Genomic DNA, 23,871 nt, shown 5'->3' on the forward strand with positions numbered 1-23,871 from the left:
AGTACCTCCCAATCACCATCTGACTCCGTCGTCTTCTTTCCCTTTTCCTTGCCCAGAAGCGGGCGATACAAGTCCTTCTGGTACAGATAGTCCTCCATCTGCGACTTCCAGTAGGCGAAATCCGATCCGTCGAACTTCTCAATCTTTGATTTGCTTTCCTCTGCCATGGCTTTCACACAAATTGCTGAACGAAGCTCTGATACCAGTTGTTGGGGATTCGAAACAATCAATCGAACCCTTGCCCTTCCGGACCTTGTGTTGAAAGTAGGAAAGTAGGAATAAAACCACAAATAAAGATCTAACTTGCAAAAACAGTAAGGGAGATGAACACACAGATTTAACGAGGTTCGGCAACGTGCCTACGTCCTCGGGAGCCACACCACACAATCTTTCTATTAATTGAAGAAGAAAATACAAGCTCTCAAACAAGGGGTAAATCTCTCTGAGATTCTCTCTCTCTTTGCAGTCAAAAAGCTCTCTTTTTTGATGTAGTACAAACCCTAAAATCGTTTGGGGTATATATAGAATCCTGGTTGAAACAGATTCCTAAACAGATCAGGAAACTGTCTGGGCGATTCGCGGTCGACCGCCGTGCCAAGGCCGGTCGACCGGCCAGAGAAAAATCTGTTTACAGGGTCCTGTGCACATTTGCGGTCGACCGCAGCGGCCACGCCGGTCGACCGGCCAGAGCGACAGAAACTTCTCAGTTTCCTGCAGTGCACGCGGTCGACCGGCTCTGCCACTGCGGTCGACCGCACAGTCTTCTGACTGTTTTCTTCGTCTTTTCGATTGCAGCTTTGGGTCTACACACTTAGACTAACACTAAACCCTAGCCTCCTCCCCCGTATCCCCTAGCCTCTCCCATGTCGGCTGCCCCCTTCCCTATATAAGGGTAATGGGTTGGTAGTAGCTGGTGAGAGGAAGTAGAGGAAGAAGAAAGAAGAGACTGTGAGCTTTGTGCTTCTACCCGCTGTGCGATCCTCTCCCCTACCTGAGCTCTGTGCTCCTTCAAAGCTCTGTGCTTTTACCTCTTTGTGAGATCTGGAGAGAGACTGTGTAATAGTTGCTTTTCTCCCTCCCTTTGTGTTCTTGGTGGTGCACTGGAGAAGAAGATCGGACTGATTGAGCAGGCTTCTGAGCCAAACAGCGACGTTAATTCACAACAAATATTTTGCAAAAATCGACCTCTTTTTAATCAGACTTAGTGATATAACAAAAAAAAGTCGATTTTGCTAAATATTTAGCAAAATGGTCGTTTTTGCTAAATATTTCTCAAAAAGAGCCTCTTTCATGAAGGAATTTCAGCATCAGCAGCAGCAGAATCAGGAAAAACAGGCGGGGGGCGAGAGCTGGTCGGTCGACCGGGCCGGTCGACCGGAATTGATCGCGGTCGACCGGTCCGGTCGACCGACGAAGCGGATATCAGTTTTTCAGGTTTTCGACCCGGTTCGTTTTGTAAGTTCTATATATACCTCAACAGGCGGCGGTCGACCGGTCCGGTCGACCGCATTCGTGCACAAAGCTTACTGTGCGTCAGGAAGGTGGTCGGTCGACCGGTGCGGTCGACCGAGGGGTTCTCTGGATTTTTGGGTTTTCGACTGGGAGCTGGTCGGTCGACCGGGCCGGTCGACCGGAATTGATCGCGGTCGACCGGTCCGGTCGACCGACGAAGCGGATATCAGTTTTTCAGGTTTTCGACCCGGTTCGTTTTGTAAGTTCTATATATACCTAAACCTGTTTGTTTAGGGTAGAGGTTGGACGAATTTGAGCAGCCAAAGAGAGAGAATCATTGCATCAAATTGTAAGAGAGCTTTGAGAGATCTAGAGTTTTGTTTTAGGGTTTAGTCTGAGAGATTTGTAACCCTATTTGTATTCTCTTGATTTCTAGTAGAAAGAACTCCCCCCTCCTTGCCCCGTGGACGTAGGCAACTTGCCGAACCACGTAAATTGTGTGTTCTTGCTGTGATTGTGGTTTGCATATTGTTTGTGGTTTAGTTCGAGTATTGTTCGTGTTGCCCTAGAAAGCTTCCGCCGCGCACAACATTTCAGATATAAACAGGGTTTAAATTGCCATCCACTTATAACCATCTCAACATAAGTTTAAAAGAAATATAAAAGAAATACGTGCAACTATAACTGTAATAGCAAATTGTATAAATGAAAATATCTAAAAGAAGTAAATGAAAATATCTAAAAGAAGTACGTGCAACTGCAACTGCAAATTGTATAAATTTCAATTGAACTAAATAACAATACCTACAACTACACGTAACAAATATTATGATAATTGCAATTGCATCTAGCTGACACTTGCATTGCAACAGCCACAGTGCGTATTAGCATCTTCACTAGTGACATGTACTCAATGAGAAAATAGAAACTCGAGTACATAACCAAACCTAAAATATGTAAAAATATGCACAGAAAATGTACGCTATAGAACAAATGTCATTTTACATTGATATATATAAATCAAACTTTATACAAGTGAAATACATATGTACACAGTATAGTTTAATTACAATGATTTTTTAGTGATTATAAGCTGGTAGCCATTCTTTTCCATTGATGAAATCTACAGTCATGAAAGGAGCGGTTTCTTCTTCTCCGAGTTGGCTTGACCATGAAACTCTGCCTGCTGGGTCGGCGCCGGGACCTTTGGTTTGATACTCTCCTTGGAGTACTTGTCTGTTCAATATCAGATTAAGGAAATATTGCGTTGAGAGAGTTTGAGAGAATTTAAATATTGATCCAAACTAACTATCTGAAGAAAAGCAAGCATAGCTGGTTGTAATTGTGTGCATGGGATTAGATTTTCAATAACAGGACAAAGTTTTTGGGTTTTCTGATATTTTGAATGTTATGGGGGGGGGGGGGGGNAGCTAAGGGGGTTTTCTGACATTTAGCCTTATTATTACGAAGGGTTAATTAAGTTTAGATCCCCTTAGTATTGTTGTTTTGAACTTAGTACCCTCTAGTTTATATTGTAAACCCTGACCGAAAATTTGTTGACGGGTGTATATTTTTCCATGAAACAATGTCACTCAGGTGTCTATCTACATCAGTAAAACTGGAGATGTACTAAGTCTAAAGAGCGAGGGGTCTATATATACACAATAAACCTCATTATGAATTATGCGCTGAGCTTTTAAGGAGTAACTTACTCAGTATGTCCATCATAACTCCAATCAGTCCATCCATGAGGATCAATACACTTTGAGAGATAAGTTTTTGCCCAAATTACGCGCGAATGAGCTCCTCGTGGACGTCCTAAATATACACTGCCAGTTCCATACACTTTTCCTTCAAGAAAAACAAAGCCGCTTTTTTCTTTGGCTGATTGCCTGTAATGTGATGTAATTGAGCCAAGGATCTTCGTTCTTTGGTCGGCGAGCACAAATATCTCACAGCTCTGAAGGTTTGACATACAAAGGAAAAGAGAGAAAATATTATGGTTACAGTACCAAATGTATGCTAGATATCAGATATGTATCACTGAAGTTGCTGAGGATACTTTTTTATTTTTCTGATCCGTCTTTAAAATTTTTTCCTTTCGTATCAAAACTTCAAAGTTGTTATGAGATACAAATGCCATAAGTCTATAGACTAATACAAACAACTTTACCTGAAAAATAGACTGGCCACGGCCGAAGATGAAGTCAATATTTCCTTGAATATAGCAGCTCTCATAATAATGCCTCCCTTTGTTATCAAACAAAGTATTGTGAGGACTATAAAATGCACAGTGATAAAATGCCACCTTGTCTCCAGCAACCATCACCGCTACAGACTGATTGAAGGGTGTGTCCTTAACCGACAGAGGAGCATCGTTCTGATAATAATACAACATTATGGTAGATTTTCATTGGAATTGTTCTATGAGAATATTGCATGAGATTGAGTAAAGTAATTAACCTTGATGCTGATTCCAAATGCGACGAAATTATTCGCGTGAACGGTGAATGTAGCAGACTCAGAGTTATCAGAGGAACCATCACTCCATACGATCGCTGTTCTTCCCTTTCCATTTCCTCTGAGAAATATTTTTTCTTTGTTTTTTGGTATCATAACCTTTTCTCTGACATAAAGGAGAAAATTACAAATGAGAATTGCGAAGAAATTCTGGTATAAGCATGAAGCATATTTATCATGGGGATTTTTTCCTGAGATATATACACATTGTATTATCTCAGCTCGTTAATATATCTTTTTGTAGGATATGGGATTTTATGTACAATATGCAAATAATCTTATTATAGTTGCATTTGCATATTCTAAACATAAAGGTTGTTTATATTTGTGATAACATTATCCAGTCCAAAATGATGAATTGGAGATAACATAAGTAAGAAAACTTTATGCAGAACTTACCCTCTTAAATATCTGAAACTATTTTGCAATTGAAACTCTCCTAGTCAAATATCTGAAACCATTATGTATCACGAAATAACTCTCCTAGTCAAATATCTGAAACCGTTACGTATCACAACATTCTCTCTATCATCCAGAAAAAAGATAGTTGAAATGATGAATAAATCCTTTAAAGAAAGAAGTCACTAATAGCCTAACATTGTTAACATTTATAATCATGAAAGCATATTTATTGGAAGGAATTTTCTCTAGAGATATAAACATTATGTATATCTCACATTATCAATTACATCAGGTTTAATAGGATGGGGTTCTCATGTATAATACGCAGCCAACCCTTTTACACTTGCATATTTCATGTTTGAAATGTAAAACTTCATATTTGCAACTGCCATTAACATAACTAAGGATATCTTACCATGAATATTTGTCATATTACGATAAGACATTAATGTTTTTACCTGTAAATTCCAGCTCGAAGGTGAATAATGGTCCACTCTGAATTCCCTTTAGGAACTCTATCTATGGCATCTTGAATTGATTTAATCCTCTCTTTTGGGCCAACTAGAATTGTTCGATTCGTCTTAATCTTTGAGTCTAAAAGAGGAGCATCAATTAAATCTTTCTTGGTTAAGTCTTTCTTTTTGTGAACTCCAGCAGAGACAATTTCGAAAGTGGAAGAAAGGGAGAGAACAAAGAGGAAGAAAAGGATGAGAATATATGAAGGTGATTGTAATTTTGACATTTTTTTAGGGGTTTCTGGATTGAGATTTCCATCTTCTCAAGAGGAGGCATTAAAAGTGCTTGTCGGTTTTTTGTTAATGTAGGTATTGTCTTTTTTGGTTGTGTTCAAAGGCAGAGAGAGAAAAGCGGGAATTGGTTCAAACTGGCAAGAAAACTATTTTGCATCTAAATATGGAGTTATTTTTTGAGAGAACTAAAAATGGATTCATAACTATAAGGTAAATTAATGCCAACCACAGATAATTTTGTGTCTTATTCTTTTCTTTATTTTCATGAATAAAAGAGTTTTCAATTGCTGAAGATTCTTCCATTTCTAATAGAAACTCTCTGTCACTTGACATCTTCTTTATTTATCAACATATGCCGGTATGATATGACCAAACAAACTCGGTGTTTTCTTCCTTTCATGTTTTTCTTTAATGTCTCTCTTTAAAATCTTTATAAATTTTAATTTACATACAAGAAGAATCAAAATATACTTGCACCATAATATGATCCAAATGTTAAGCAGAAAACAATCTCCTCTCTAGATTGAATAGTACACTATTGACTATACTCGCATATAATGCTATATGTACCACACGGTGTAATCTTAATATCTACACACAACATTCCTTTATGAATACTTCAATCAGAAGTATAGCCATAGTCATTTGGTTGTTGGTCAAGCCAATTATCAGAATTAATAAAGGTTGATATGCTTGTAAGCTTCTTAACATCGTCATCACTGAGTTCCTTCTCCCATTTTACTCTGCCTGAAGTGTTTGAACCAGGTCCAATACAGTCAGATTCTGCGAAAGTCGTGAAATTCCTGCAAAACAACTAATTTTTTGTTAATAGTGTCCTCTTTCCAATCAACTTTCGTTAATTGTAGTTTCCTCAAGGCCTTCAATAATTTCATGATTGTAACTCACAGATACATATTTTAGTCTTCTTTCATGTATTGTTGTCAATGCGTGAGGCCAAGCTCAAAATTTTAGTACTATGTCCAGTGTAGACAGAAGTGTTGCGTTTGCTGCCAGATACATATACATTCATACCGTATATTTATTTGTTTACTAATCATGGACATGAATATGATTTGCTTATCATTCGTAAAAAGTTCATATCCATATCTGCTAAAATCTGATGCATATATGGGTCAGATGGAAGGAGAACAGTCAGAGACATATTGGAATGAAGAATGCAGATAATAAGTCCCAAAAACGAAAAGGTAACGTGGTAAACAATAAGTAAGGTGACACAAAACTAGAATCATGCTATAATTATGTTAGACATGCCTAAGAATATCTAAGATTTAGATTTCTGGATCGCCAAAAAACTGGCTTGATATCAACTACTCCATGGCTAAACTAATTTCGGCCATCTAGTCATTGTCTGAATATTGACACACAGTCTATTATCTGTATCCAATGACAAAGAAAATAACAGTATTCATATCCGTATTTTCTTCTGATTCGATATATGTATTCTAATCGTATGTGCGTATTCAGGAGAGAGTACTTACCCACCATACCCAGCTCTCCAATCTATCCACCCTTTAGGAACAATAATATTTTCCATGTAGGTTTGGTAAAATAAAACCCTTGAATAATTTCCCCATCCTCTCCCTAGATATGCCTCTGCAGAACCCCCTATATGGCAATTTTTGAACACAAATCCATTTGGGTCATTGCTTTGCTGCCTTCCTTGTGCAGTTACATAACCCACAGGCACACCGCTAGACACCGTATTTAGTGTGCAACCCTGCACATAAGAAAAAAAAAATAACAGATTTAATTAACAATAAAAAGGACTATTTTTTATTTGAGAAACTTTGTAATTGTTAGTTTGAGATATGTCCAAGAAACATTTCATTAAATTTTGGTTTAGTCGCAGATAGAACCCCTTAGTATTGTTGTGCTGAACATATAGACCCCTTGAATGAAATTTTTTGACTCTTTTACCTTCATAGGGTCTATTTGTCAGAAAACAAATTTCCCTTTCTTTTAGGGTAAAATAGTCAGAAAAAATTCACACGGGTCTATCTGCAACAGTAAAACTAGAGAGGTGGTAAGTTTCAAACAATGCTAAAGGGGGCCTATCCTCAAATAACCCTTGAAATTTTCATGATAGATCTGTTATGTTTTGACTGAACTCTGACTGTCACAATTAAAATACAACTTAAACTCAAGACAGGAAAACATATGCAATTAAGAAAGGTTGCGTAGAAAAGGGATATTTTAAGGGTGATTTACTTAGCTAATCACATTAAATTACATCCACAATCCACCAGTAATTCCAATAATATATGAATATTTTGTCCTAACATAAAGAACGAAGATGAATACCTCGTAAATGGACTGTCCGTAACCAAAAATGAAGTCTACAATTCCTTCAACAGAACAGTCTCTGAAATAATGTCGTCCACAAAGGTCGGATAAAGTATCTTGGATTCCAATGAAGCTACAACCATATACTGAGGTTTTATCACCATTTATGAGAGCAGCTACCGCATTTTGTGGGTTATCCAAATCTTGATATGTATTCTGCAAATATACCTCAATCCATCATTTACTATGAAATCACCATCTCCTTTAAGTTTGTACAAGTTTGTAGACCATATCATCTATTTCTATAGTTTGTAGAGTATATAAATTTAATGCACAAGTGCAATGGGTTTACCGCTTTTGACGTGTGCAAGTATCATGCATCTTATACGTGTTGAAAGCATGCCCTCATAATTAAAACATCATGTCTTGTGCATGATACAAATATTTCTCATGTTTTGAAAGGAACCATACCTTGCGCACATCATAGACATGCTCTTTTCTAAGAAAAAATAGCACTAGAGTGCTAGACTACTTCGTTTCATATATCCATATATAGTCCAAACTACAAGATTCTTGTATTAACTCTTTTTTTCAATAATGAAATCTATAACAAATAAAAGAAAGAAATTATTGTTGGGGAATTTTAGTCTCCCCGCCTGCTACGATCTGCACAACTTGGAAGCCAACCCACAATCAACAAGATATAAAACAACCACAATCAAGAAGAAAGAACACCGAGATTTACGTGGTTAGATCGACCAACTTCGACCTACGTCCACGGGGTAACAATACGAGAAATCCACTATGTATCAGGGAGAACTACAAGAGGAATCACTTAACTCTCGTCTCTCAATCTCTCAACCTCACATACATAATCAACTCTCATATTCTCTCCAAAACACACTCCTTATGATCTTTTGAACGGACAAAGACTGCGAAACCCTCTCCTCATGATGTAATCTTTTGCACGGACAAAGACTACGAAACTCTCGCCTCTCGCATAATATTCTTGAATCAGGTTACGTCCTCTGCTAACCCTAGATTACAAGAATATTGGTTCTATCTCATATGCTTGGTTTTTCCTCCAATAATAGAAGAATATATATAGGAAAACCAAAACTCTATCTCTAGTCTAACTTCCTAATTAGAATAGGATTCAAACTCTTAATCATGATGAGATTTAATCTCCTAATCATGATAAATCTCCAACTCTATTTAATTCTCATGAAGTTATATAAAGAATCAAAGACACAATCCTAATGAAACATATAACAAATAAAAGAAATAAATTATTGTAAGGCAATACCTTAAAAGTGAGTGCACTGAGAATAACATTATCTGCAAGAGAGAGAAAAGTCGCAGTGTTCCAAGAGATTTTGATATCTGCATCCAAATCCGGTCTAATTATTGGTTCATGATCACCCCACTGAATGAAAGTTTCATTTGATCCATCGCCTTCAAGAATTATATAGCTTTTTTGGTATGGAATGGTGACCTTCTCTCTGCAAAAAAAAAAAAAAAAAAAAAAAAAAACCAGAAAAAAAAAAAAAAAAAAAAAAAAAAATCTCATAACACAAGATAAGCCAATGAAGAAAATGAGTATAAGGAGTTGAGAAGTGTTGGATACAGATTTTTACGTGTAAGTCCCTTGATTTATGTGGATTTTGATCCATTCATTGTTGCTATCTGGTATAGAGTTGATGGCATCTTGAATGGTATTGAAATCAGCAAGACCGTTGAGATCAACTGTTATTGTTTTCGAAATTGGCTGGGATCCTTTAGAGAGTTTAATATAGGAGAAGATTGAAAATAGAAGGAAGAACAAAGAGTGAAGCTTGCACATCTTCAGCTAATAGAAAAAGGAGAAGTGTGAGTAGTAGAGAGCTACGTACATTTATACTCAAGAAACTTGATCATAGTTTGTTAAAACTTCCAAGGTCCGAGTTTAATAATGTGTATTTGTGAACATGCTAAAATTTGATTTTGCTTTCTTTCTTTGGATATTAGATTCAATATCCAATGAGGGCAATTCATGCGATCCTACATACTAGATCCTTCACATTGACATGTATTGTAGTATTTACTCACATTTCAAAGTTTTAGCAAACTTTACCATATATATTGGATCTCCCCTTTCCTTCTTTGGATTGGTACTTAAATTCCAATATTTAAGGAGGAAAATCATGTTATCCAACGTAACAAATTTACCCTCCACCAAGATTATAGAATCTCAAGAACAGAGTTTTGTAAATGGGCTAACTCACTTTAATCGTGAGTGATCATTGTGATTTATATTGTTGTAGAATACATGAGTAGTTACAGGTGATATACATGAGGAGATACATAAGATATCTAGTCTTATCATCACAAACTGGTTATTGGATAACCATGCACAACTGAATTGTGCTGAGCAGATCACGAGCAGATCACAACCAGAGTTTGGTTACAACAAACTCTATCACGCCCCCTCAAGCTGAGGGTTCACAGTGGCGAACACACAGCTTGTCACGGATAGCAGCGAAACTTTTATTCGGTAGAGGCTTCGTCATAATATCAGCAATTTGATCCTTTGTCGATATAAAACGTACGTGTAACCAGCCCTTTGCCACCTGATCACGAACAAAATGGAAATCCACTTCGATATGTTTAGTGCGAGCGTGAAAAATTGGATTTGCAGAAAGATATATTGCACCTAGATTATCACACCACAAAGTTGGAGAAGATTGAAGTGGAAATTTCAGTTCATTAAGCAATGATCGAAGCCATATCAACTCTGCAGCTGTATTAGCAAGTGCACGATATTCAGACTCGGTCGAGGACCGAGCAACTGTACGTTGTTTGCGAGCTGACCATGAAATAAGATTATTTCCCAAGAAAATAGCATAACCGCCGGAGGACTTTCGATCATCTGGGCAACCTGCCCAATCAGCGTCTGAGAATGCATGAAGATCAAGGGAGTGTGATGTAGAGATAAACAAGCCGTGAGATATTGTATGCTTCAGATATCTTAGAATGCGCTTGACTGCTTGCCAATGATCGATAGTCGGAGCACTCATAAATTGACATACCTTATTTACCGCAAATGCCAAATCTGGACGAGTGAGAGTAACATATTGCAAAGCACCAACCACTTGACGATACAATGATGGATCGCTGAATAAGGTACCAGTACGAGTGAGCTTGGTTGTAGTCGATAAAGGTGTTTGAACAGGTTTCATTCCTTCCAAATTTGTGCGAGTGAGAAGGTCTACAATATACTTCCTTTGAGAGAGGATTATTCCTTTTGGATGTTGAATAACCTCAACCCCCAAGAAGTAGTGAAGAGGACCAAGATCTCTCAAAGAAAATTCGTGACCAAGACTCTGAATTAGTTGAGTGAGTGCCGAATGGGAGCTTCCTGTAAGCAAGATATCATCAACGTATACCAGTGCATATAATGATATATTTTCATGAGAATAGATGAATAATGATGCGTCTGTCTTGGATGCCATAAATCCTAACTTAAGAAGAAAGGAGCTGAGGCGATGAAACCATGCTCTTGGTGATTGTTTAAGACCATATAAAGAACGTTGAAGCTTGCAAACATGTTGAGGGTAATTACTATCAAGGAAGCCTGGCGGTTGTAACATGTAAACATCCTCTGAGAGATGACCATGGAGAAAGGCATTGTTCACATCTATTTGACGAATAGGCCATCCTTTTGAGACTGCTATAGAGAGAATTGTGCGAATAGTTGTAGGCTTGATCACCGGACTAAAAGTATCAGTATAATCAACCCCTTCTTGTTGATTAAACCCCTTCGCAACAAGACGTGCCTTGTAACGATCGATGCTGCCATCTGGTTTGTATTTTAGCCTAAACACCCATTTGCACCCAATAATGTTCATGGATGGAGATCGAGGCACTAATTTCCATGTGCCATTTGAAAGGAGTGCCGAGATTTCCTCTGACATAGCTGCTCTCCATTGTGGGTTTTTATTAGCTTCAGTAAAGCACGTTGGCTCTTGAATTGCTACACTTTGGGAAAGAAGTGCAGTTGGAAGTGGGTGCTTCGTAGCATAGAGCGCTCGAGAATTACGTAAACCTGCAAGTTGTCGATAATCTGTAGGCTTTCTCGAACGTAGCTCCATCTGGTGAGTTGGGATAGTCGCATTGCTAGAAGGCAATGAAAGAGGTCCAGATTCACGTGGCTTCAATGGCGACTGTACAGAAGGGGTAGAAACTGTACGCTGAGATGAAGAGAGGTGTGGTGTAGCTGACATCGTAGGATGAACTGGAGTAGAAGAAGGATGGTTTGGATATACAGGTTGTGGGAATGACGGTGATGAAGGTGAATTTGGAGCGGACCAAGGCACAGCAACGGAGAGCCAAGGATGTTGTGTAGATGGAAGTGGAGGAGCTCCAAGAATGGAGTCATCTTTAAATGGGTATGAGGACTCATCAAAGCGCACATGACGAACAATGTAAATACGTCCACTGTGACGATCAAGACAACGATATCCTAGATGACTAGGGCTATATCCTAGAAATACACAACGGACTGAATGATATGCGAATTTATGCTTATTGTAAGGACGGATAAAGGGAACGGACTGAATGATATGCGAATTTATGCTTATTGTAAGGACGGATAAAGGGATATGATGCACAACCAAAGACTTTGAGAAATTGATAATCAGGAACAACTATTGTAAGGACGGATAAAGGGATATGATGCACAACCAAAGACTTTGAGAAATTGATAATCAGGAACAACGTTGAATATGGTTTCAAAAGGGGATTTGCCCTTTAGAACTGATGTAGGTAAGCGATTAATAAGATAGATAGCCGTTTCAAAAGCAAAGTGCCAAAAACGATGAGGTACAGAAGCATGAGCAAGTAAAGAGAGACCAATTTCAACGGTGTGACGAATTTTTCGTTCTGCGGAGCCGTTTTGCTCATGAGTATGTGGACATGCAACTCGATGGGAAATACCACATTGTTTAAAATAAGTTGATAGTTTGCGATATTCACCCCCCCAATCAGATTGAAATGACTTGATTTTACAATTAAATTGTCGTTCCACAAGTTGCTGAAAACGAATAAAAATATCAAGCACTTCAGATTTGCGATTAATAGGAAACAACCATGTAAATTTGGAGTAGTCATCAACAAATAAAACAAAATATCTATGACCATTAGAAGAGAGTATGGGTGACGGACCCCATACATCACTAAACACAAGATCCAAAAGACCATTACTTCTAGTACATGTAGGAGGTAAGTGCAAACGACTGGATTTTCCAAGAAAACAAGCATGACATTTATTTGTTTGAGAACGTGGCAAGTAGGGAAGCTTGGTTCTGTGAAGAACTTGTTGCACGATTCGATCATTTGGATGTCCTAGACGTTGATGCCACAGATCTGAAGAAACACGTGAACTGACAAAAGTAGAAGGAGAGGACTCTTTATTGGAAGGAGATTGACGAGGCCAGCGATAGAGACCGCTTTCATTCGGTCCTTTGAGAAGGATTGCTTTTGAGTTTTGATCCTTAACCACAAAGAAAGAAGGGTGAAACTCAAAAAAGCAATTATTATCTCTTGAAAATTGATGAACAGAAAGAAGACGTTTAGTAATGGATGGAACACATAAAACGTTTGAAAGTTTAAAAGATCTTGAAGAAGAGTGAATATGAGTTGAGCCTATGTGAGATATGGACAGTCGCTTACCATTGCCAACTTGAATTTGATCTCCTCCTTTGTACTCTTCAGATGTCAGAAAATTGTTGAAGTCCGGAGCAATATGATGTGTAGCACCAGTGTCAGGAAACCAATCATCAATAGGTGCATATGAGTGCTGAAATTGTGCAGAATTTGCCTGAGGATTGGGCGGACCACGATGACGGAATCGACAACGATAAGGACTGTGGCCGTGCACACCACAAACTGGGCAAGGATCACGACGGTTAGAGGAGACACGACCACGTCCACGGCCGCGCCCACGGTGAAAGCGATTGTCATTAGTAATGTTCGGTAGAGCATGTTGAGCATGAGCAACATTCGCTGCAGGAACAATTGAGGGAACTGCAACAGATTGTGCTGAGAGTCGAATTTCATGGCCAACGAGCAAACTACAAAGTTCAGGATAAGAGACTGGTTCCGTCCTGGCAGACAAGGCTGAAATCATCTCACCGTATTCAGCAGCCAAGGTATTAAAGACAATAGCATTAAAGGTAGCAAGAGGCATGGGTTGACCAGCAGCAGCAAGTTCATCAGCAAGATATTTTGCTTTGCTCAAGTAGGAGGAGACAGAACTATCTCCTTTTTGTAGATTTTGCAATTGAGTGTGTAGTTGAAGAATTCTAGTGTGTGACGGAGAGCCAAAAGCTTGGTGTAAAGCCTGCCATACTTCATGAGATGTTGCAAGACCAACAACTTGTGGGAGAACTTCTTCCGAGAGTGAAGCGATGATCCAACTGAGAAGGAGTTGGTCTTTGCGAACCCAAGCAGTGTATGCTGGAGTTAAAGATGACAGACCAGATTCACTAGTAACAATGGAAGGGGAAGGACAACGATCTGTGCCTTCCACTAATCCGAGGAGATCGAAACTCCTTAACAAAGGAAGAAACTGTGTTTTCCATAGCAAGTAGTTTGTTGGAGTTAGCTTTAAAGAAAGAAAATGATGAATATTACCGAAATTGGGGAGAGGCGAGGCAGTGGGCAAATCAGATGATGAGGACGATGTAGGGGAGGTAGTAGAGCTGGAAGTTGTCATGGTGATGGATTATTGGATCGAGCTTGCTCTGATACCATATAGAATCTCAAGAACAGAGTTTTGTAAATGGGCTAACTCACTTTAATCGTGAGTGATCATTGTGATTTATATTGTTGTAGAATACATGAGTAGTTACAGGTGATATACATGAGGAGATACATAAGATATCTAGTCTTATCATCACAAACTGGTTATTGGATAACCATGCACAACTGAATTGTGCTGAGCAGATCACGAGCAGATCACAACCAGAGTTTGGTTACAACAAACTCTATCAAAGATATTCGCTAATTTACCCCCCTGAATTAGTGACACTGAAAATTGAGGGTGTAGGAAGAACCAATTGAAAGATTTGGAGGGTAAATTAGCAAATATATAGATTTGGGGGGCAAATATGATATATTTGGTGATATATATGCAAAAAAATATCCTTCCAAGAAACATGTCGCTCCTCATGATTTAGGGAATTGCACTTTTGTCTTGCTAGTTCTTTGGATATTAGAGACGTGCATGCTGCCCTTAGTTTCTTCATTTGGTAATACTTTTACTACTCAAGTTGAGTTTACTACCTCTAGTTGTTCTTTATTGCCAATTTCTGTTTATTTTCTCATCCGGTTATATCCTTATGTGCTTCTCGATTTGCTTAATTACTGAAATTTCCATGTTGCGCTGTATTATTGAGTGAGAATCATTCTGTTGGTATAATAATATTTTGTTATTTTACATAATAGAACCTAAACTTTAGCTAACCTTAAATATTTGCCTTTTGCTAATTAACCCTAATCTTAAATCTGACCAGAGTAACTGGAATCCCTGTTCAACAAATAATGTACAATCGCATCGTCATGAATCTATGAATGCAAAGCTATAGGACATATCTGTACTAGAGAAGCCTATGTTTGACGTGCACGGTCTAATGTGAATCGCTCGGATCTCATATTCTTTTTTTTTTCGCCTCAAATTATTATTACCCTACCCTCCACGGCACCCCAGTGATTTGTGTATGTGACAACTTGTCACATAGAAGTAGAAGATGGTTGTTAATGTAAAAAGATGGAATTCAATTAACACCTCTCTTGTATTGTAGACTATGTAATAAGAAGAATTTACACTGATAATACTTTTGTTGGGTTTGTCTAATGTGGGCAAGTTTGGGAATAGATAGTGAAATACTTACATTTACTTTGTGACGTAATTCGCTGTTAGAATTTCTGCGTATCTCCTATCACTTTCCAATATGAATGAAAAGCAAGTTCTAGCACATTGACAATTCAAAGATGTTTATTAGAGAAAGCGCTTTTGATGGTAAACAATGATTAGATAGTTTTTTCGACCCATGGAGGGGTGATCAACATTTATTACAAAATAGATATGGGAGACGCTACGAACCCTTGCTACGGTTGTTTAAGCAGCCAGCCTTCTCGATCGATGAATTTGATGCTAATATAGTTCTCCAACTCTTGATCACTGAGCCTTTTCTCCCACTTCACTCGACTGGAAAGATCCGAACCTGGACCTCGACAGCTACTCTCTGCATAGGTAAATAAGCTCCTGAAATTGCACCAAAGAAGTTTTAGCGTTATAATGTATTGAATGATTTAGAACTAATGCATGGTTTGTTTATGCATTCAGTTATCAAGTGTGAAGATGGCAGGTAGCGTTTAAGATTAAGATATTGATGGCCTGGTCTAGTCTTATTCTAACATTATAAGTAGCATTATGCATCTCAGATCAGAAATCATAATTGTGCAGACATGCATCCAGTAAATAAAAAACAAGAGTAAATTTCAGATAACCCCTCTCAACCCTCAATGCATGAGGGAGAGGGGGGTTATCTATAATTCATCCTTCTCATATGTCAATCCCGGGTGATCAAGTGCGATGAAAATAGTTGAGGGGTGATAAGTGCGACTGAAGGTTTAGATGTGGTGGATAATCTGCAATTCACTCTAAACTTAAGTGAAGAGATGATAGGGGGACCATATCATACTCCTTGCCAACTCGGTCCCAAGCATCCCAACCTTGAGGGACGACAATATTGCTCATGTATGTCTTATAAATGACAACCGTTGAGTATGGACCATATGCCCGTCCGAGGTAGGCTTTTCCACTTCCTGTTATTGTAGTGTACTTGAACACGAACCCACTAGCATTGAGGTCCATCCGTCCCTGTGCTGTAATGTAGCCCGTTCTCTGCGCATCTGCAAGGGTCGAAACTGTGGAGTGCTGCATTGCGAAAACGAATAGCAAAATGAATAGGTTAGTCATGGATTCAGTCAAGTAGACAAATGTATTTTAGCTTAACTATACTAACTACATATAAACCCGTATCACACATATTTGGTAAATTTGAGGTTAGTTTTTTGGTTCAAGTGGAATTTAGCCGGAGTTCAGGTTAATTTCAGATAGACCCACAGTAGTTCTATTGGTGCAGATATACTCCCTATTTTTTGACTCATTTTAACCTCAGAAGGTCTTTTTTTTTTTGGAGAAAACTCAGAAGGTCTATTTGTATTAAAAAAAACAATTTTCACTTTATATGTGGGTGAAAGAGTCAAAAAGAATCACTTGGGGAATCTGTCAGAAACAATAGAACTACATATGGGTGTCAATCTGCAATTAACCCTAAAACCTACTACATCCATACTTGGTCCTATTCTTGAACTTAGTACCACTGGACATACATCATATATGGACTGTCCAAACCCGAAGACGAAGTCAATAGCCCCCTCGATAAAACAATTGTAGAAGTAATGGCGGCCTAAGTAATCGCACAGTGTGTCCTGGTTACCGATGAAACTGCAATCGTAGAAGGAGGCCTTGTCTCCTCCTATCAGTGCTGCTACTGCTTGGATTATAGGAGTATCGTCGCCCAAGTTGTATGTGTTCTGCAAGTAGAAAATGGAACATATTTTTGAATTTGTAGTTATATTGAAGCCTTGGAATTGTTTTTATGCGATGATGGATGAAAATTATGTTAGTCTTAGGGATGGTGACTAGGAATTAAACAATGTGGTACCTCTCCTTAGCATTGCTGTGACAGTCTTTTATTTGAACTAGAGATTTACATTCAGAACTATATATTAGTAAATTGAGGATTAGAACAGAGCTTACTGTAAATTCGATACCCTGAGCTTTGAAATTGGATGCAAAGAGGCTGAAGGTGGCACTCTGCATTGTGTCTTGAGGAATCGACACATCGCTATTCGATTGATTCAAATCAGAGAAAGCATGATCCCCCCATTGTATCTTAGTCAATTTCGCTCCATCTCCTTCCAAGAAGATGTACTCTTTTGGAACTGATATCATAACCTTCTCTCTGTAGTAATAAACCAACATTTAATGAAAATACTAAAAACATTATACTAAACCCTCTGAAATATTAGAAATTCTCATAAACAGGTTATAGCGTAATATTGACAACTTACAGTAATATTCAAGTTATATTTGGTTGTATGAATCTAGTGCAAAACCTCAAAGTTTTGGGGGTTTCTGAGATTTACCTAAAAATCAAAGGACTTGAGCCGCAGCAGGGCGCAGATGGTTGTATGAATCTAGTGGTATTGTCTCCCATATAGTTAAATTGAACATGGTACACTTAAAATGCTTTGAGTACATCACATAAAAAACCAATCCAATTCAAATAATTCCGTGAAATATAGGGATCAATTTGTCAATCTAAATGCAATCATTTTAGATGCATCCAGGGAAGAAGTTTTATTAAAGCCCTCAAGTCATTGTTAACAAGTAGGTGCTTCAGCTCATTGACATCAAGTACAAATAACAAGCTCAAAATTTTCATCAAACACAGGAAACATGAAGTAAAATAAAAGATTAAAGCTCGTCGCTGACCTGTAAACTCCTTGATTAACATGGATCTTGATCCAGTCTTTATTACCATCGGGAACAGAATCGATTGCCTCCTGCACAGTCTTAAAGTCTCCATTTCCAGACTGATCGACTGTGATATTCTTTTGAATTGTAGCATATCCTACTGAAATCCATAGAAAAAAAATGCAGAACAAAGGAGGCAACATTTGGAGAATTTAATGGTGTTAATTCTAATCGATAGAAATCCTGAAACTGCTTTTAAGAAAGGATTCAGTTCTTAGACGTTATTACCAAAGTTTTAGTTCACTGCTAACATCTGGGTACTCAAGGCTGTGTCTAATTAATTTTGAGGCGAGACAAACGTTGTAAGATTTGTTTGCATATGGTCAAATGTTTTCCTTATTTGGAAAGAGAACGTTAAGCATATTTTCCTCTTGGGAAGGAAAGGTGGAAGAATCCAACCTGTTTCATTAAGTAGGTAATAATAAAACAAAGAGATGTATCTTTGAGAACAACTGCACAAATAAAAGGGATGCATATGGTTTGTTTTCCTTTGAAAAATTTGGAACACGAAAATTTACGCCGCCTTATCTTGTTTCAAATATTTGTATTTGTTGACATACTTTTATGGCCAATATCTTCTTTTTGCTAAAGGTGCTCTTTTAAATATGTTTTCGATTCATATCCGATGAGTTTTGAATCGGGGTTACTCTAGTACCATCTTAAAATCCCTTCCATTTAATAAAATTTCGAAGCTCTGAGCATCAAAGATTTCGATTTTGTACGTTAACACATCTTAAAGTCCCTTCCATTGTATACTTAAACACTAACTAACAGAAAGTAAGCTGATAAAAGAAGTAGTAAATAGGTGATTGCAATTCGATCTAGTAGGCAGCCAGGGGTCAGTAAGTTGTAATTAGATCAGTATTTTCGTGTAGATGATATCACTGTTATACTCAAATTTGTATATTATACAGGGAGGATGCATCAACTTTGGAAACGTAAATAGATTGCTAAGTTAGCTGTTGGGAATTTAACGCCTAAACCCCTAATGCAACAGAAACGCAGTATAGAGAAAAGTACACCAAGATTTAACGAGGTTCGGCAACTGCCTACGTCCTCGGGAGCCACACAGATAATTTCTTATTAATCAAACAAGAAATTACAATTATAAGAGCAGATCAAAAATGAGATCTCTCAATTAAACACTGTAGCTACAGTGTTAATAATTAAAGGGTATGAACCCTTTCAATTCTCACTTGAGAATAAATGAATACCCCACTATAAATCCTCTTTAATGATCTCTCTCTCTCTCCTCTTAAATCCCCTCACACTGGAGATTTATCACAAATCGCTGCTGCGATTTTGGGCAGTTCGCCGCCGCCGCCAGAGAGAAGAAATCGGAGAAGGGGGAAGCTCTGCTGCAGCAAAACCACATCGAGCTCGTCGGAGCTCCTCGCCGGCGCTCCTCATCTGAAATGAGGTTTGATCTACACCTCTTTCCAACAATCTCCCACTTGGAGATCAAACCGCCGTCAACAGGCTATCTCATCAAGCTCCTCTTCTGTGTGGCTCCGCCCTTATTTTCTATGCATGAAGGCCAACTGAAGTTGCGCACAACTCCAGTTTCTGAACAGTCACCATCTTTGTTAACATATCTGCTGGATTCTTACTCCCTGGAATCTTTTCCAGTTTTAACACGTCATCTTCCAACAGGGATCTGATGAAGTGGTACCGAAGCGCAATATGCTTCGTTCTGGAATGAAATGCTGAATTCTTCGCCAAGTGTATAGCACTCTGGCTATCACTGAGCTCTGTCAACAAACCTTGAAGCCATATCATCTCTTTACTGGCTTCAGTCACTGCAACATACTCAGTTTCTGTAGTGGATAGGGTAACGATCTTCTGTACCTGTGACATCCAACTAACAGCTGTAGTTCCAACGGTGAATACATAGCCGGTGGTGCTTCTTCGGTGATCGACTTCACCGCCGAAGTCTGCATCTACGTACCCTTGCACTTCCACCTCTCCCTTACCAAAGTGCAAACACTTCTGTGTGGTGCCTCGTAGATATCTCAGAATCCACTTGACCGCTTCCCAATGAGCTTTTCCTGGATTCGACATAAACCGGCTGACCACTCCCACTGCATGGCTAATGTCTGGTCTCGTACAGACCATTGCGTACATCAAACTTCCGATAGCTGAGGCATAAGGAACCTGAGCCATACTCTCTTTCTCTTCTTCTGACTGAGGAGACTGATCCTTCGATAGACGAAAATGGCAGGCCAAGGGTGTGCTCACAGGCTTGGCGTTGCCCATGTTAAATCTCTGCAAAACACGGTTGACTTCGATAAGCGAAAATGACTGGCCAAGGGTGTGCTCACAGGCTTGGCGTCGCCCATGTTGAATCTCTGCAAAACACGGTTGATGTACTCCGTCTGAGATAACTGCAAGAGACCTCTCTTCTTATCTCTCGTGATTTGCATTCCAAGGATCTTCTTCGCTGGACCCAAGTCCTTCATGTCAAACTCCTTTGACAGCTGCTGCTTCAAACTCTTGATATCCTCCATATCTGCTCCTGCAACCAACATATCATCAACATACAGCAGTAGGATGATATAGCTGGACTGATATCTTTTGAAGTAGCAACAGTGGTCGGCGTTGCACTTCTGGAAACCTTCCTTGTGCATGAAGCCGTCAAACTTTCTGTACCACTGTCTTGGGGCTTGTTTCAGGCCATACAAGCTCTTCTTGAGTCTGCACACCAGGTTCTTTTTCTTCTTTTCTTCTGAGAAACCTTCTGGCTGGTGCATGTATATCTCCTCTTCTAGATCTCCGTGAAGAAACGCCGTCTTCACGTCTAACTGCTCGAGATGAAGATCTTCAATTGTTACAATACTCATCACGGTCCTGATAGTATTTAGCTTCACCACGGGAGCGAAAATATCGGTGTAGTCAATTCCTTCCTTCTGCTGGAAACCTTTGACAACTAACTGAGCCTTATATCTTCTGGAACCATCTTGCTCCTCTTTCACCCGGTACACCCATTTGTTGTGGAGTGCCTTCTTACCCGTGGGCAACTCAGCTAGTTCCCACGTCTGGTTTGATATGAGAGACTTCATCTCATCTTTCATTGCAAGCTCCCACTTGCTCGCATCTCCACACTGACAAGCTTCATCAAAGCTTTCAGGCTCCCCACCATCTGTCAACAACAGATAGTTCATGTATCTCCTGTTGGGTACAGGAGGACGAGAAGATCTTCTTAATATCGGAGCTGGTGCGTCGGGCTCCTGCGCACCATCTTGTCCAACAGGCTCTTCTGGCTGAGGACCCTCTGCATTGGGTTCTTCCGAGAGGTTACTCGGGACATCATCTGCATCTACAAATATTGACTCGCTCTCTGAGTCATCTGTCTTGTGCATGTCCTTGTACATCACCTTCTCGTTGAATATCACATCTCTGCTCCTGATCACCTTCTTGTTTTCGTTGTCCCAAATGCGGTAGCCGAACTCATCTTCACCATAGCCGATGAAAGTGCATTTCTTTGACTTGGGATCAAGCTTATTCCTGCCTTGATCACTAATATGCACGTAAGCTACACAACCGAAAACTTTAAGATGTGAGAGTTTTACCTCCTTTCCGCACCATACCTCCTCTGGTATTCTGTGCTCCAATGGAACCGATGGACCTCGGTTGATCAAGTAAGCTGCTGTGTTGACCGCTTCTGCCCAGAACTGCTTCGGTAGGCCTGACTGTACCCGAATGCTTCTGGCTCTCTCTGTCAACGTTCGGTTCATCCGCTCAGCTACACCATTTTGCTGAGGCGTGCCGGGCACGGTTCTCTCCATTCTGATCCCGTGCTCATAGCAGAACTTCTTGAATCCGGTGTCTTCATATTCACCGCCATTGTCGGTCCTGAGCTTCTTTATTCTCAGACCGGTCTCATTCTCGACCATAGCTTTCCATCTCCTGAAAGCCTCAAATACTTCTGACTTATGCTTCAGAAAGTAGACCCACACTTTCCGAGAGTGATCATCGATAAAAGTCACGAAGTAGTGTTTCCCACCAATCGACGCAGTGGTGGTTGGTCCCCAAACATCTGAGTGAACGAGCTCTAGCTTCTGCTTCCTGGGGGTTCTGCCACTTGTCTGAAAGCTGACTCTCTTCTGCTTTCCAAGTATACATTCTTCACACATATCCATCTCCACTGACTGCAGTCCTGGAAGTTTTCCCTTTGTGTGCATGATTTTCATCCCCTTCTCACTCATATGACCGAGTCTCTGGTGCCATAGCTTTGAAGTCTCATTGCCTGCTGCAACTGAGATCGAACAACGTGCACCTGCTGTCATATATAGGGTACCAGTCTTCCTGCCTCGGGCAATCGTCATTGCGCCCTTTGAGATCTTCCAATCATCTCCATGGAAGGTCGTGGTATATCCTTCGCCAGCCAACTGGCCTACGGATATTAAATTCTTTCTCAGGTCGGGAATATGCCTGACATCCTTCAGCTCCCATACTGACCCGTTCAACTTAATTTTCACCACGCCTTTGCCCACAATAGCACATGGTTGATCATTACCAAGATATACGTATCCAAGATTTCCGGGGGTATACTTCTCGAAGAATTCTTTCTGAGAGGTAGCATGGAACGACGCTCCTGAATCTAACACCCAAGATTCCTCCTTGCTCTCCAAAGAGCATATCAATGCGTCGTCTCCTCCTGAAGTGGAGGTGACATTCACCTCTGCCTTCGCTTCCTTCTCCTTCTGTGCGCTCTTGCACTGATTCTTGTAATGCCCGGTCTTTCCACAATTCCAACACTCGATAGCCTTCGAGTTGTTGCTTGGATTCCTTGATTTGGACCTCCTGTCCTTTGATCTACCTCTGAAGTTTGATTTTCCTCGTCCGTTTCCTCTGGTTGAATTTCTACCTCTTGACTCTGTATGCAATACTGAAGAGGTTGTAGCTTCACCCATCTCTCTTCGTCGGATCTCCTCACTGAGAACCAAATCACGAACGCCGTCGAACTTTAACTTTTTCTTTCCCGATGAGCTACTCACTGCCGTGACTGTAGCGTTCCAACTCTCTGGTAGGGAAGACAAAAGTATCAATGCCCGAACTTCCTCATCAAACTCAATCTCAACTGAACTCAATTGGGTTTTAACCGTATTAAGTTCATTGAGGTGTTGTGCTACTGACGCGCCTTTCGCCATTTTCAGATTGAATAATCATCGCATCAAATGAACTTTGTTCGCGGCTGATGGCTTCTCATACATATTTGAGAGAGCTGCCATAAGACCCAACATTGCGAGTCAACGTCAATCTGATAACTCCGAGGGCTTGTCTATCTAGAAGGTTCCACTCTTCTTCCTTCATAGAATCTGGCTTCTTCCCCGATAGTGGTTGATACAGATTTTTCTGATACAGATAATCCTCTATCTGCATTTTCCAGAATCCGAAATCTGTTCCATCAAATTTCTCAAGTCTCATTTTTGCCTCATCTGCGGCCATGGCTCTCACTTGAATCTGACTTTCTCTAGATCGTTTCACGCTCTGATACCAGTTGTTAGGAATTTAACGCCTTAACCCCTAATGCAACAGAAACGCAGTATAGAGAAAAATACACCAAGATTTAACGAGGTTCGGCAACTGCCTACGTCCTCGGGAGCTACACAGATAATTTCTTATTAATCAAACAAGAAATTATAAATTATACGAGCAGATCAAAAAGAGATCTCTCAATTAAACACTGTCAGCTACAGGTTTAATTAGGGTATTGACGCTTTTCAATCTCACATGAAGAAATAAAAGATACCCCACTATAAATCCCTTAAATGATCTCTCTCTCCCCTCTTAAAT

The 23,871-nt window shown here is 39.6% G+C and overlaps 3 protein-coding genes and 1 long non-coding RNA gene across 4 annotated transcripts; all 4 read right to left on the reverse strand.

Annotated features, from left to right (window-relative positions):
* Positions 2,507-5,141, reverse strand: LOC109843464 (probable pectinesterase 67). The gene is made up of 5 exons (XM_020412392.1): positions 4,833-5,141; positions 3,916-4,078; positions 3,626-3,832; positions 3,165-3,412; positions 2,507-2,688 (listed from the first exon to the last, which is right to left on the reverse strand). The coding sequence occupies exons 1-5, from the start codon at positions 5,114-5,116 to the stop codon at positions 2,532-2,534; spliced, it is 1,059 nt and encodes a 352-aa protein (XP_020267981.1). The 5' UTR covers positions 5,117-5,141; the 3' UTR covers positions 2,507-2,531.
* LOC109840011 (probable pectinesterase 55) lies at positions 5,542-9,270 on the reverse strand. The gene is made up of 5 exons (XM_020408504.1): positions 9,065-9,270; positions 8,734-8,929; positions 7,446-7,643; positions 6,623-6,861; positions 5,542-5,926 (listed from the first exon to the last, which is right to left on the reverse strand). The coding sequence occupies exons 1-5, from the start codon at positions 9,268-9,270 to the stop codon at positions 5,743-5,745; spliced, it is 1,023 nt and encodes a 340-aa protein (XP_020264093.1). The 3' UTR covers positions 5,542-5,742.
* Positions 12,583-13,218, reverse strand: LOC109839939. The gene is made up of 2 exons (XR_002246768.1): positions 13,137-13,218; positions 12,583-12,957 (listed from the first exon to the last, which is right to left on the reverse strand). It is a non-coding gene; the product is annotated as an uncharacterized LOC109839939 (long non-coding RNA).
* Positions 13,244-14,181, reverse strand: LOC109840022. The gene is made up of 2 exons (XM_020408518.1): positions 13,347-14,181; positions 13,244-13,284 (listed from the first exon to the last, which is right to left on the reverse strand). Exons 1-2 carry the CDS (start codon positions 14,179-14,181, stop codon positions 13,244-13,246), a joined length of 876 nt encoding a protein of 291 aa, XP_020264107.1.

The sequence above is a fragment of the Asparagus officinalis genome, chromosome 5, assembly GCF_001876935.1.
Source record: "Asparagus officinalis chromosome 5, Aspof.V1, whole genome shotgun sequence".
Classification (NCBI taxonomy): Eukaryota; Viridiplantae; Streptophyta; class Magnoliopsida; order Asparagales; family Asparagaceae; genus Asparagus; species Asparagus officinalis.

Bases quoted from the DNA above. Each gene is read 5' to 3' on its own strand.
- LOC109843464 (XM_020412392.1), bottom strand. From the start codon at position 5,116: ATGTCAAAATTACAATCACCTTCATATATTCTCATCCTTTTCTTCCTC. The intron at 3,833-3,915 runs GTTAATTACTTT...TATTATTATCAG, and splicing joins CATTTGGAATCAGCATCAAG to AACGATGCTCCTCTGTCGGT. The intron at 2,689-3,164 runs GTAAGTTACTCC...GATATTGAACAG, and splicing joins AGTTATGATGGACATACTGA to ACAAGTACTCCAAGGAGAGT.
- LOC109840011 (XM_020408504.1), bottom strand. From the start codon at position 9,270: ATGTGCAAGCTTCACTCTTTGTTCTTCCTTCTATTTTCAATCTTCTCC. The intron at 8,930-9,064 runs GTAAAAATCTGT...TTTTTTTTGCAG, and splicing joins ATAAATCAAGGGACTTACAC to AGAGAAGGTCACCATTCCAT. The intron at 5,927-6,622 runs GTAAGTACTCTC...GTTGTTTTGCAG, and splicing joins TGGAGAGCTGGGTATGGTGG to GAATTTCACGACTTTCGCAG.
- LOC109840022 (XM_020408518.1), bottom strand. From the start codon at position 14,181: ATGACAACTTCCAGCTCTACTACCTCCCCTACATCGTCCTCATCATCT. The intron at 13,285-13,346 runs GTGTGCACGGCC...CCCAATCCTCAG, and splicing joins TGATCCTTGCCCAGTTTGTG to GCAAATTCTGCACAATTTCA.